This window comes from Tamandua tetradactyla, chromosome 6 (assembly GCF_023851605.1).
Source record: "Tamandua tetradactyla isolate mTamTet1 chromosome 6, mTamTet1.pri, whole genome shotgun sequence".
Lineage (NCBI taxonomy): Eukaryota > Metazoa > Chordata > Mammalia > Pilosa > Myrmecophagidae > Tamandua > Tamandua tetradactyla.
In genome coordinates, this window is record NC_135332.1 from 13,813,476 (window position 1) to 13,825,908 (window position 12,433).

Here is a 12,433-nt window from a genome sequence, read left to right on the forward strand (position 1 = left end):
CCCGTTGCAGGGGCCGGCCGTGATTTGCTGCAGAAATGCAGCTCAGGGGACAACCCCGTGGTCAGGGAATACGTCCAGAGCAGTCTGCCGGCCACCTCCCACACCTGGCAACATCTCAGCACTGATTGCATTCCAATCGACAAAGCCACGTCCTTACTAGGTAAAAGTAGATGGAAGGAAACGACAGGAGTGGCAGAGGTTTCACGTAGATACAATGGATAAATACACACCATTGAGAGGGAGGACAAAATGGGGTGTCAAGCTAAAGCTTCTGGCATATTGAAGGGGGGGGCAGCTGACAGTTTCAGCGTGGTTTGGCTCAGTCTCCAGGGCCTGGGGCTTGTCTGGGTGTGAACGGGATTTCTGTGTACACCCAATGGCATAGGGGACACACCAGGGGCCTCGGTGTGTGTACACTGTGGGTGTGAGGGGCAGAGAGGTCAGGGTCTAGGGAGACCATCATGAAACATCCCCTTGTTACAAGCGGCCAGGCCCCGGAGCCAGCCCGGCGGCCGCAGCACACCCCACCAGGCTCACACCATGGCCTCAAATGGCCCTTTCATTGGAAGTCTGGCCATGGCGGGGGGAGCGAGAGCCGGGCCTCGTGGGCTCTCCCTCCACCCCCGTGAACACATACATCGCTTCTCCCCTTCAAGCCGGGGACAGAGATGCTTTGTGATCCTGCCCGGGAGAGGCCAGCTGCCCCTCCTCGCCTGCTCTGCATGAGCCGTGAATATTAATGGGACTGAGGTGGGGAGCCCCTCGGGCTGGCTGTACCCCCAATCTCTCCTGAGCCCCTGGTGCATGTAACTGCCAGGTCCCATCAGGTAAGGGTCAGGAGGACCCCAGCAGCAGGCCCCTGCCCTCGAGGCGCCTGAATAGGCCTGAGGCTGGAAGGAAGTCAGGCTATGGAGAAAAAAGCATGCTCTTTCCTTGTCGGCTGCTTTCAGAAGTTGCCCTTTGAGGGCCGAGGCAGGTGGGACAAGGAAACTGTTCTACAACAGGTAGAAATAGGGACCCTGGGAGGGAGCGTCCATACTTTAGAGGACCCTTCCTTTCCCAGACGAGGAGGTGAGCAGGTCACAATGGGGAATCCTGACATCTCTCCCTCAGCTGCGTCAGCCCAATCTTCCTGGACTGGCCCCATCCAATCTTTGGGACAGGCGACAAGCACAGCTGCAGTCCTGTTACCAGGATCCCTGGCATCAAACAGCAGACTTGTTTGCAAATGTTTGCAAGATATTTGCATTGCGCTGTCATTGGCAGGAGGCCTCTGAACCCACCTGGGACTTTCTCTCTTGGGTGCCCTCGCCCCTGGTTGCACTGCCCCGGCCCAGCCATGGCTTCCTGCTGACAGTTCCCAGCCCCCAGCCCTCTCCCTGGACAAAGGTAAGGCCCAGTGGGCACAGCCTGCTCTCTGGCCCTTGGCAGTCCTGTCCGTCCCCAGGCACTCCCTGCTCCACCCTCCGGCCGCTGGAGGGGCCCGTCTACCTGGTGTACAGGCCGTTCTTTCGGCAGAAAGAGTTCTTGACAGACAGCCGCCGGTTGTTGAGCTCCAGGGCGGGAAAACTGCTCTCATCCAAGCTCATCATCTCCCCGTGGCCTAGGGCGCCGGCCTTGGTGCTGTTTCCTGGGGGCAGGAGATTGGCATTAGGTCCCACCACGTCACCGCTTTAGACTGTGCGGCCTCCCGTCCCCCAGCCCCATGCCGGCTACCTGGCCGGGCTGCTCCTTCTTTCTCTTGTTAGAGTTGAGTCCCAAATCGGAGGCTGAGTGTGTAGGAACCCCAGGCTGCCCCCACCCGTCCAAGCAGGAGGGTTCCCAACAGAGGGAGGCCCCCCTCATCCTCTCCCGGCCCCCTTGGCTTTGGCCGAGGCTCTGACCTGCGTCTGTCTTCTTGGCATACTTCTTGCTCTGGCCTCGGATGATGAGCACGAAGACCAGAAGCAGGATGAAGATGAGGCCGACGAGGGCGATGACCACCAGAAACCACCACTCCTCGTAGAACGGGTTGGCTTTCTGGGCTGGAATTTGGATGGGGTGTCGGGCCCAGGTGCTCAGCCCCCTCCCACTCCAGCTGGGACCCGACCCATTGCTCAAGGTGTTTGTGGGGAGGCTGCATCTGTGGCCTCTGAATGAGGCAGAAACTAAGACAAGGTTGATAAGGATAGTTTCATCTCAAGGGAGAGCTCAGATTAACTGATACACGGCTGCCCAGAGCTCTGTTTTGAGAAGGGCTCTGAGGTTGCTCCTGGACTTATTAGGTAGGAGTGCTGGGATTGATTAGTGATGTCTGTCACGGACACAGGAGGAGGAGTTGGTAGCCTGTTTGCTATTTTCCCTTTTTTTATTTTCTTGCCACTACCAGCCTAGGGGTTACCCTTTAGAGGCAGACCCAACTTTGGGTGGATAAGGGATGGTCTGCAGTACAGGAGAGCTGGGAGAGCTTCTCCCAAAGTTCAGTGTGGACTGAGTCTTTCTCTCGTGGCAGAAAGTGGGGGAGGTGGTGAGGATAAACATATGCAGGTCTTTGGAATGCCTCCCTCCAGGTAGGGCTCCCCTACTTTCTAAGCCTCTAGCTGGCACTAATCCACATCGCTGCCTGGAGGGGGGTTTGGCTTGAGTTCAGTCTCAGAGCAAAGTGTTTATTTCCCACGATTTGGTTCTAATCAATCTGGGCAGAGGAGGAGGTGTGTGGGAGCAGGGTGGAGGCTGGGCTTCTGGAGCTTACCCAGTGAACAGAAATTCTGAGTTATGCTTCTGCCTTAGGGAATGGGGCCTTAGGATCAAAAGTGGGTGAGTCCATGTTGGATCATGGGTTTATGTATTCGGGGCCTTTGTGATCTCTGGGACACTTTGGAAGGGAAGGATGCGGGGGTGGGGAGGAGGGGCGAGGAGAGGAACGGCAATCTTGCTGACCTCAGGCCCCACTCAGCCCAGGTCCAAGAGCCCTGCCCATGTCAGCTGCTGTGCCACAAGCCACTGACCCTGCTTGTTTGGGAGCGTTTCCATGGAAATGCACAGCTTAGGGCCTGGCACCCTTGAATGTCCTGGCGATGAGCTAATGGAAGCTTTCACCTCAGGCCCCCTACCCAGGCTCTCTGGAGCCCTTGTAAAGGAACGCGAATGGCTTGAAGCCCCCAGCTTTTCTGGGCGTTGGAAGCTGACTTAGGCCCTGGTCCCAGGGCTCACTGCTTCGGGGAGTTTGGACAGCAACCCATTTTGGGCTCCCCGTACCTCTCCCCATTCCCCACTCTGTCTGTCACACATTCTTCCCCCACCCCAGGGCCAGTACCTGGCACCGACTGGGAAGGGCTGCTGGGGGTGCCGAAGCCGTAGTCATTCACGGCGATGACCCGGAAGTCGTAGCTCACCCCTGGCTTCAGGATGTCCATGCTGAATGTGTAGGAGGTCACCTCCTTGGGGATGTCTTTGATGAGGATGTCCCACAGCCCCTCGTCTGCAAGAGCACGGGGGATACCCCTGAGGGGCAGCCCATACCCCCCATTCTGACTGTCGCTCTCTGAAGGCAGGGCTTTGCCTGTTTGGCACTAAATCTCCAGGACAGGGTCCCTAGCAGGTCGGTGGGACCAGCTTTCTGAGCAGACGCCTTTTGGAGTGTCTGACCCTTTTATCCTTTTAATCAAAACATTTCCAAAGCATGAAATATATATATATATATATAATATACAGAAAATACCACAGCAGCCAACTGATACCACAATCCAGAGGAAGCCTGGGCACTCTAGAGCTCGGTGGACAGAGCTGCTTCAGGCCCCCAGGGCCCCTCGCCCTGGCATAATCTGGATTGTGGGTGGTGCTGTGAATACAGTGAGAGCACGCCTGTGGCTGTTAGACGATAGGGCAAAGGAAGCTTCTTTCAGGTGGGCCTGCTCTAATCACACGAGTCCTTTAAAGGCAGAGGGCTTTCTCCAGCTGCTGGCAGGAGAAGTGTAGACAGATTCAAAGCAGGAGAAAGCTGGACAGGCAGGAGGGGGGCCACATGCTGAGGAACTGTGAGGGGACCCAGGGGCTGAGAATGCACCCCTGCAAGGAAGGAGGCGCCTTGGTCCTACAACTACCGGGAACTGAGTTGGGCCATCACCAGTGAGCTTGGAAGACGACTGGGCCTGGGCTGAGAGGCCAATAACTCGATTTTGGCCCCGTGAGATCCCGAGCAGAGACCCCAAGTGTGCCATGCAGGACATCTGAGCTAATACATGGGCGCTGCGGAGAGCTGCTAAGCCTGTGGCCATTTGTTATGCAGCAACAGAAAACCCGCCCAGGGCTTCACTGTCCACTTGTGTATCCATCTTTTGAATAGCTGAGCTCATCCTTTTTGACACAATTTCGTATCTTGCTTTCTTCGCTGAATATCATGTGCTGCTGTGGCATATTCTGTTTCCCATGTTTTTGGAAATTCTTGATAACATGACTTTGAGGGACTGTTTAAGATTTGATCATTACCCTCAATTACTTTAGGGCAATTTTATCATTGGTTATACACTCAATTATGCTATTTCTCTTGACTCCCTTTCCTACTCAAAACACATAACAGCGGTGGCATCAGTCAAAATAAGTGGATTTTTTTTTTAACAGCAGCAGGAGGGACTCAGGTTGCATCAGAGAGTTTGGTCGAGGTGCCTGAATTTGACGGGGCCACCCCCAGCTACCTTCTTTCTCAGCAGCACAGATCGGAGGAGAAACAGGCACTGCAGAGGGCCAGAACCTCCCTGGCTCCAGCCTGGGAGAGAGCCCCTGCCTGCTCTCCACCCTATGCTGCCCCCAACCACTCATCCTCTGAGCTCCTGGACATCCTTTCAGGCCCTCCCCACTTTGTTTATGGCTCTCTGCGGCTCTCTGGGTTTCACCCCGTGGGACATAACTCACTCTCACCTCATTCAAAAGCAGCAGCGGGATGCTGCACAGGCAAGCGCCTGCCATGACTAATGCCATCTATTACGGAGGCAGGAGGCTGGCCAGATGTCCCTGAGGAGCCCAGGGGGCTGGGATGGGGGTGGACAGCCTGGGCCTTGGAGAGAGAGGAGCTTCTTGCTTGTGCTGGAGGATGGCTGATCTGGGAACCACCCTGGAGCCTGGTCAGATCCCCTCTACCCATGGGCTGTGGGTCCAGAGGTCTTAGAAGGACCTTCCATGGCTGAGCTCATGGGTCCCCCATTCTGGCCAGCTCTGGGGAGGTCAGCCAGATGGCCAGTGAGTCCTCCAGGCTGCTGCCACCAGGGACCAAAAGACCACCACCCTAATTCCCACCAGCACACCCGGCCCAGCATCCCTGGTTGCACCTCACTGCCACGTCCTCTTTGTCTATTTCACCACTCCCAGGAAGAGCTTCTTTCTGGGCTCAGAAACTTGCTATCCCTGCCCGGCTTGGCCAATGGATTTCATTTGTTTTTCTCACACTTTATTTTACAGACCCACCGCGTAGTTAAGAATGTGCGCCAGGAGCAGTGGCCGGCTGCAGGGTCATCCCTGAGCTCTGTGCCAGGGATCCCCCAAGGGCTGCCTTTGTGCCCTTCCCCATTTTGATCTTTCCCAATCGAAAAAGGCTGGGAGCCCTGTCCCTGGGTACAGAGCCATCCTCTCTGGGGGCTCAGGGCCTCATATTGATTCAGTCTTATGTATTTGCTTCTGAGTGTCTGCCTTGTATACAGCACATCCTTTTGTTTAGCATCTCTCCCTCTCTCTCTCTCCTGCTGGGATGTGAAATCCTACAAGGGCGGGGACTATGCCTAATTTGTCCCGTGGCCCCAGCACCTGGCACAACATCCCACATGTGTCTGTTGAATAAATGAACAGAAAGCTTACTTTCCTGTCATTTTCTTAGCAACTCGTGCCCCAACTTCACTACCACATGCCTTGAAATATGGTTATTGGGGTTCAGATCCATTTTCTTCATGTAACTTTAATTTTCTCATTCATCTTCCAATCACAGACACAGCAGGACAGCATGATAAACGATGGCTGAGCCTTACTACTCGTCAAGCACTGAGGTTCCAAGTGCTTTACATTCTCGTAACAGCATGACCCAGGGACTCCTGTGCCCATTTTACAGACGAGGAAAACAAGACTCAGAAAGAGCTTGACTCATCTTCCCCAGGCCATGTCTCCCTAAGTGGCAGGGCTGGTGTATCAGCCCAGAGCCACCTGACTCCCCCGTCTGGCCCAGTCTCCCTCTCGGTGCCCAGGACAGGGCTAGGCACGATTAGCAGCTAATCAGTGCTGGCCAGGTGGGCTTGCCGGGAAGCTGAGGCCTCCAGCCTGCGGTCTGAGCCGCCCCACATGGTTAGCACAGGGACCAGGTCAGAAGCTGCTGGAACATTACACTGCAGCTCTGGCCTCTGGCTGCAGGAACCGGCTGACATGTGGGGCTGCGTGCCTGGGCCTCAAATCCCCGTGTGAACCCCGCTGGGTCTGCTGTCCCCGGTTGCACTCTGGCTCTTAGAAAGCAGTCGTGTTTAGTCTATTCTGCACGGCACGAGCACAACAAGAGCCATGTCATCCTGAAAATGAGGAAGTTGCACAACCAGGGGACTTAGAGGTAGCACAAAAAGAAGGGACAGAGGACACGGGGGGGCAGAGGAGATTTCCTCCCAGTCTGCTCCCAAACGCTCTCCCTGCTCACTGACCGTCTGCCTGCTTTCTCCTCCCCCGTCCCCCACTGCCAGCCCCCTGGCACTGCTCTGCGTCCCGGCCCTCCAGGGGGACCTGGCTCCGTCCTTCCTTTTATGTCTGGTCCTCACCCCCACCTCTGTGCATTGAGAACGGCCCCCAAACCTGGAACACCCCAAGTCCCGTGCTGGGCATTCCAGGGAATGCTGGAAAATCAACAGGGCCGAGTCCAGGAGCCAGCATTCCTCAGCCTGGTGCCCGGGCGGCTTCTGTGTACAAACAGGCACAGGCTCCAGTTGGGAGAAGCACAGGGTGGCCTCCTGGCCCGCTCAGACCCAGCGCTGGAGGGGTGGGGAGGGCCCATCTGTGGTGGTCAGCGCGCCAGCCGGGCCGTGCATCCTCCCGGCCGCACAGTGGACCTGCGCCGTTAGATTTATTACTATTTGTGACTGCACTTATTAGCGTGAGATTAAGGCAATGACTGGGTGGCGGTGGCTTCCTGGAATTACTACCATTATTAACTATTGCTTTGGGGATTATTAGTTCCTAGTTACCCCGAGGTCCTAACAATTTGTCACTGAGATGTTTCAATACTCTGCATCACAAATATTAGCTACCAATATGCTTGACTACTCCCCATTATGACGATGAGTCACCGTTCCTGCTGCAAGCAGGAAAGTTCTTTTTCTTCCTCAACTTCAATCGCTTAGCCACGGATGCCGTGGCATACAGAGGACATGCCTCCAGCACTTCCCTGGTGCTGGCATTTCTGATTAATGTGGAAACCTAGCCATGGGGGGAGCAGGCGGGGCTGAGGGCTCTGTGGGTGAGTGGAGCCCACCCCGAGAAGCAGGTGTCAGGGCGATGGTGAAACAAGAGCTCGGCCAGCAGCCCCTGGAGCGACACATCAGCCGCCCATCTCCCGATGGCTTTGGACGTTCTTGTGATTGGATTTCAGGCCTGGCAGGAGAGGATGGGAGATGGCAGGGACTGCAGAGCCCACCAGGATGGTGGAGGCAGGGCTTGCAGGGGTAGCTGAGATCTCCAAGAGACACCCGACCCCTGGAGGTGGCACGGGGGACATTGACTTTTAAACAACACCAGCCGAACTCTTTACGCCTCTGGTTCCCTTAATGATCCTCACCTCAGCTGGTCCTCACCAGGCAGGAACCACTGCACTCCAAGGGTCCCCGGAGGTTCCTTAACCAAGAGTCCAGCTCGGAGGAGTCCCACCCCTAAGGCCCCACCACCCAGTATGGCCACCTCTTGCGTCACCGTGAGTAGCACAAGCTCCTTCTTGGGAGAAGACAGACACAGGTGCCCACGTGGAGGGAGGGAGTGGGGCACGAGTCCCCCACAGTCCAGGGCGGGGCGTACCTGAAGGCCTGGCCTCTATGACGTAGCGCGTGACAGGGCCTCTGCCAGGGTCTCCGCTGGACCAGTGGATGGCGAGGGCGGAGCTGTACCGCACGATGATGGGGACTCCAGGTGGGCCCGGGGCACCTGGCAGACACAGGGCACACGTGGGCAAGGGGATGCGGGGCCAGCCGCCCACCGCCAGGCTCCTAGAGGAGGGCCTTTCCCACCCCCTGGCCTGAGAGCTTGGGAAACCCCGTAAGCACCGAGGCCCCAGCAGCGTAGCCCCGGCTTGGCCATGCTCTCCCCTGGGTCGTGTCCAAGTGCCAGTGTGGGAGAGGACCTGCGAGTGCCAGAGTGATCTCAGGAGAAGAGGCAGGGGACTGGGCCTCCGGTTCCAGCCCAGCACTTCAGAGACTGGGGACTGGATCCATTCACATAGCCTTCCGGAGCCTCAGTTTCCCCATCCATCAGTGCCTCTTATAATATAAAGGATGCAGTCACAGGGCTGTGACGGTGGCAGAGTGGGCCCGTGGAGGGGAGGGGTGGGTGGTTTGAGGGGGCTGGCAGACCCCAACCTCTGGCCAGGGATGGTGGTGGGCTTCTCCTACGTCTCCCCTGAACCCCACCCCAACAGCATTTACAATTAGGGTTGGATGAAAGGAGGGCACTCGGGCTCGAACATCCACAGAGGGCCCTGGCCCGCGTCTCCCCGGGGGGATGGTCTGGCCAGTGGGAGCCTGGTGCCTGTTCTTTGGGCCCCCGCAGCCTGCAGAGTCCGACCCTGGGGACTCTCGCCGCCCCCATGTCTGTTTCTCACCCCACAGGTGCCCGTGGGATGAAGGACTGAGTACGTGGGGAGGGAGGTTGGGGGGCGAAGGGGGGGACCTGGAGGTGCCTGCTGGGAAGACTGCTTAGTCCAGCATCTGATTTAAGATCCTCCAGGGTCAAGACTGCTGCAGGCCTGGATGGAGCCAGGGGTTCACTCACAGAGCTTGGTGAGTGAGCTTGGGGGCCCCTGCCGAGCCCTGTGGCCAGTCATGACCCTGTGACCTTGGAAGGCCTCATCTCCTTCCTTCCTTCCTAAATGTGCATCCTGCCTGCAGCTGCATCATAGCCAAGGGTAAAGGTGGCCAAAGAACCAGGTAGGGTGTGGGCCTCAGCTGAGGGAGGTGTGCAAGCCTGTGTGGCCACCGAAGGGCCCCAAGTTTTACTTTGCACAGGACAAGGCTAGGAGCTGAGGGCGGGAGATGGCCATTCCTCCTGGGTCAGAAACTTCCAGCAAGTCCTGTAGAAAAGGACAGCCTGGCTGTGCTGGGACCTCTGCAGACCTCTCCTCACCCACACCCAGTGGGCAAGGCTCCTTCCTCCTTGGTACCCTCCACTGCCTGCCCTGTCCTTCCTGCTCCCTCCCCAGGGACTTTGCAGCCCTCAGGATTGAATAGACTGGCCCCCCCCGCGGGCCCCCTCCTGCCCCACCGATGTCTGCCAGCTCTGTCTTCCTGCTTTTGTCTCCCAGGGAGGTGGCTCAGGTGAGAGGCAGCCCAGGGCGGGGTAGGGGCAGGCCAAGGGCAGGGCGGGGCAGCTCTGGGCCAAGCTTTCTCCTGGGGCCCTGCAGGCCAGGCTCCAAGGAACCAGGGAGGTCTCTGCAGAGCAGGAGGCAGAAAACAGAGTGAGCTGAGGTGCAGAGAGGAGAGGCCGGCCAAAACCAGCCCCCAGGAGGACAAACCGGGCAGGGGAAAGCCAAGAGGCCCCACTCTCCCAAAGCCCACCTCCCAGGGCCTCTTGGCCGGAGGCTCAGTCAGCAGCTCAGAGATCTGCGGCAGGACAGATGGGGGTGGAATGGGAGTTGAGGGGAATTTTGGAAGGGGCCATGCACGTCCTCAGCAAGGGAGGCCAGGAGGGAGGGGCAAAGGGGCCTGGGAGGGGCCTCTGGGTTTTGGCTTTGGGGTTCTGGAGTGGACACCCTGCCTGGGTGATGGTGGCTTTGGAGGGCTGAACCTTGACCCTGATGGGCCCTACAAAGAGCCCCAGCCTGAAGATGGTCTCAGGGGTGCCTCCAAGCCCACACTCTCCTCCCCCTCCCCACCGCGCCCCTCCCTTCCCCCCTTTTCCCCTCTCTCTTTCCCTTCCTTCCCTCCCTCTTTTCTTCTTTCTTCTCTCTCCCCTCCCTTTCTCTCCCCTCCCTCCTCTTCATCCTTCCCCTAACCCCCTGCCTCTCCCTCCACTTGGGTTCTGCGGGTCTCTAACCCCGGAGCAGTCTTGGCCCCGCCCCCTCTCCCCACCGCCCCTGTCCTGCCCGGCTCTCAGGCTGCTCCTTCCCGTGCCCCCAGAGGCCTCTGCAGGGAGGACGTAGCCTGGCAGGGCCCCTGGCCATCACCTCCCCACCCGCACCCCATGCCCCAGCAGGGCTGCGCTGGGCCCTCGTGAGTGCCCAGCCCCAGGGGTGGGGCTGCAGAGGTCCTGAGGGGGGGCCCAGGGACCTGCATTCATCACAGATGCCAGCGGCACCGTGAGAAACACCTTCGAGCAGGCAGCCCCCGCCAGCCAGGGACCGCCTTCCTCACCAGCCCTGCGCAGACACCCTCAGACCACAGCATCGACTGGAAAGCCCTGCCCTGCTCCCACCTGCCTGACGGGCTCTGAGACAATGCCTGGGCCCCTCGCTCCCCACACCCCGGGCTGCCCATCTGCTGTCTGTGGTCCCCCCTGGTCCGGGAGCCCCGACAGCGACCCCGCTGCGCTCACCGCCACTGCACCTGCAGGGCCATGTGCAGCTGTGACGCCCGGGGGGGGGGGCCCTTCCCATGGGCAGCCCCGGCTTTGCCTGGGGAGGGGGCAGCAGCCCGCACAGCCCTTCTCGCCTACCTTCTCCGGGGCCTGTGGTGACATTGGCTTCGATCTCTGGCCCGTAGGTGAAGGTCTTGGCTCTGATGCGGAACCGGTAGGTCATGCCTTCCGCCAGGTCCTTCACCTTCAGCCACAGCGGGCTGCCCCCCTTCACGTCCACGGTCACGGTCTTGCTGATCCCTGGGGGGGGGGGGGCCCGGGAAGAGGGGTCAACCGGGCGGGTGGGAGGAAGGATGGAGGTAGCTGGGGCGCGGCCGGGCAGTGGCCTGACCCCAGGGCCCCACCAGGAGCCTCAGCCCCTTGCAGTCAGGCTGGGACGCCCCCAAGCCCACAGGCCATGCCTACCAGGCTGTTTCCCAGAAGGCAGGCGCTCCTGAGAAAAAGGGGCCCACAGTTAAAGAAGTTTGGGGAGAGCCGTGGAATCACTGCCTGTCTGTCTTTTGAATAACCACATGGTCCATTAGCATCGGTGGGGGGTGGGGGAGCAACTCACCACCCCCATTACCTTAACCATGCAGCCCGGTATATCTCAGCCCCTGTTTTCCTGCTCCATGTGACACTTCAACACCATCCTGCAGAACTAGAATGCCCAGGATCGTCTTTTAGGAAATCTTCTGCAAAGATGCCCCTGAGTCCTGAGTTGGAGGGGACACATGTGCACCAGCTCCAATAGCCGAGGACCAGCTCACCCCAGACCCTCCATCCAGCTGTACCTACCAGGCTTCTTAGGACAAAAGTGAGGGTACTTCAGCATCCCAAATCTTGGCAACCAGAGGGCAAGGCCTGGGGTAGATTTTAGGAGGTGGGAATGCTTCACACATCCAACCCTCCTGATTGCCAGCCTCCCCAGGACCGGGACAGGGCCTCACATCGCATAACCATGGACCTGCGGATGCTGGGAGGCCCCACTTGGCAGTACTTCAGGCATGTCCCTTACCTGGCTTTGGTTTTCTCTACCACCAAGTGAGGGGGGTAATTGCATCTTAGGGATGCTATGAGGGTTAAATAAAATAACAATATCTGGCACGTTGCAGGTGCCTGATATGCTTGCTGGATGCACGGATGTTTGGATGATACAGCAATGGGTGGTCAAGAGGCACCTCCTGCAGGAATGAAATAACCTGCTGTGTGTGGCTTCCTGAAATTTCTACATGAACCCCCACACCTGCCTGTGCTTTAGTTTTCCCTCCAGGAAAGGGGTTCGCTGGGTTCTCGTGACACCTGTTCGCTGTTGACCTGAACCCAGGCAGAGGCATGAACCGGGGTGCACACGCTGTGCTTGGGTTCAACAGGGCCAGGCTGGGCTGGCCGGGCTGGGCATCGTCTGCCATGCTGGGACCTGGAGGTTCTATCCCCCAGGCTCTTACAGGGCAGGGGGGACCACGCTGGAGCTCAGTCGCAGGGTCCAGAGACAAAGTGGCCTCGGTGAAGGCGGGAGACCCCTCCCCAGCCATGAGCTTGCTCTGCCCTTGCCAGTGTCCCCGAGACCTCTGTCCTCGCCTTCCTGCCCGCAGGAGAGACAGCCTGGCTCCTGGGCCCTGTCCTGACCGGCTCTCCCAAATGGGCCCTGCTTCTCCTCATGGTGCTGGCACACAGC

General features: G+C 58.5%; 1 protein-coding gene and 1 long non-coding RNA gene across 3 annotated transcripts in view; one reads left to right on the plus strand and one right to left on the minus strand.

Moving 5' to 3' along the window:
- Window positions 1-12,433, minus strand: part of SDK2 (sidekick cell adhesion molecule 2) — a 257,799-nt gene that overhangs the window by 14,174 nt on the left and 231,192 nt on the right. For both annotated transcript variants that reach the window (XM_077163719.1, XM_077163718.1), the window contains 5 exons: window positions 10,855-11,016; window positions 8,008-8,133; window positions 3,296-3,460; window positions 1,884-2,024; window positions 1,492-1,630 (listed from right to left, as the gene is read on the minus strand). In XM_077163719.1, the coding sequence (XP_077019834.1) occupies window positions 1,492-1,630; window positions 1,884-2,024; window positions 3,296-3,460; window positions 8,008-8,133; window positions 10,855-11,016 (733 nt within the window). The remainder of the gene's footprint in view (window positions 1-1,491; window positions 1,631-1,883; window positions 2,025-3,295; window positions 3,461-8,007; window positions 8,134-10,854; window positions 11,017-12,433) is intronic.
- Window positions 8,059-9,132, plus strand: LOC143687092 (uncharacterized). The gene is made up of 3 exons (XR_013177418.1): window positions 8,059-8,118; window positions 8,923-8,984; window positions 9,093-9,132. It is a non-coding gene; the product is annotated as an uncharacterized LOC143687092 (long non-coding RNA).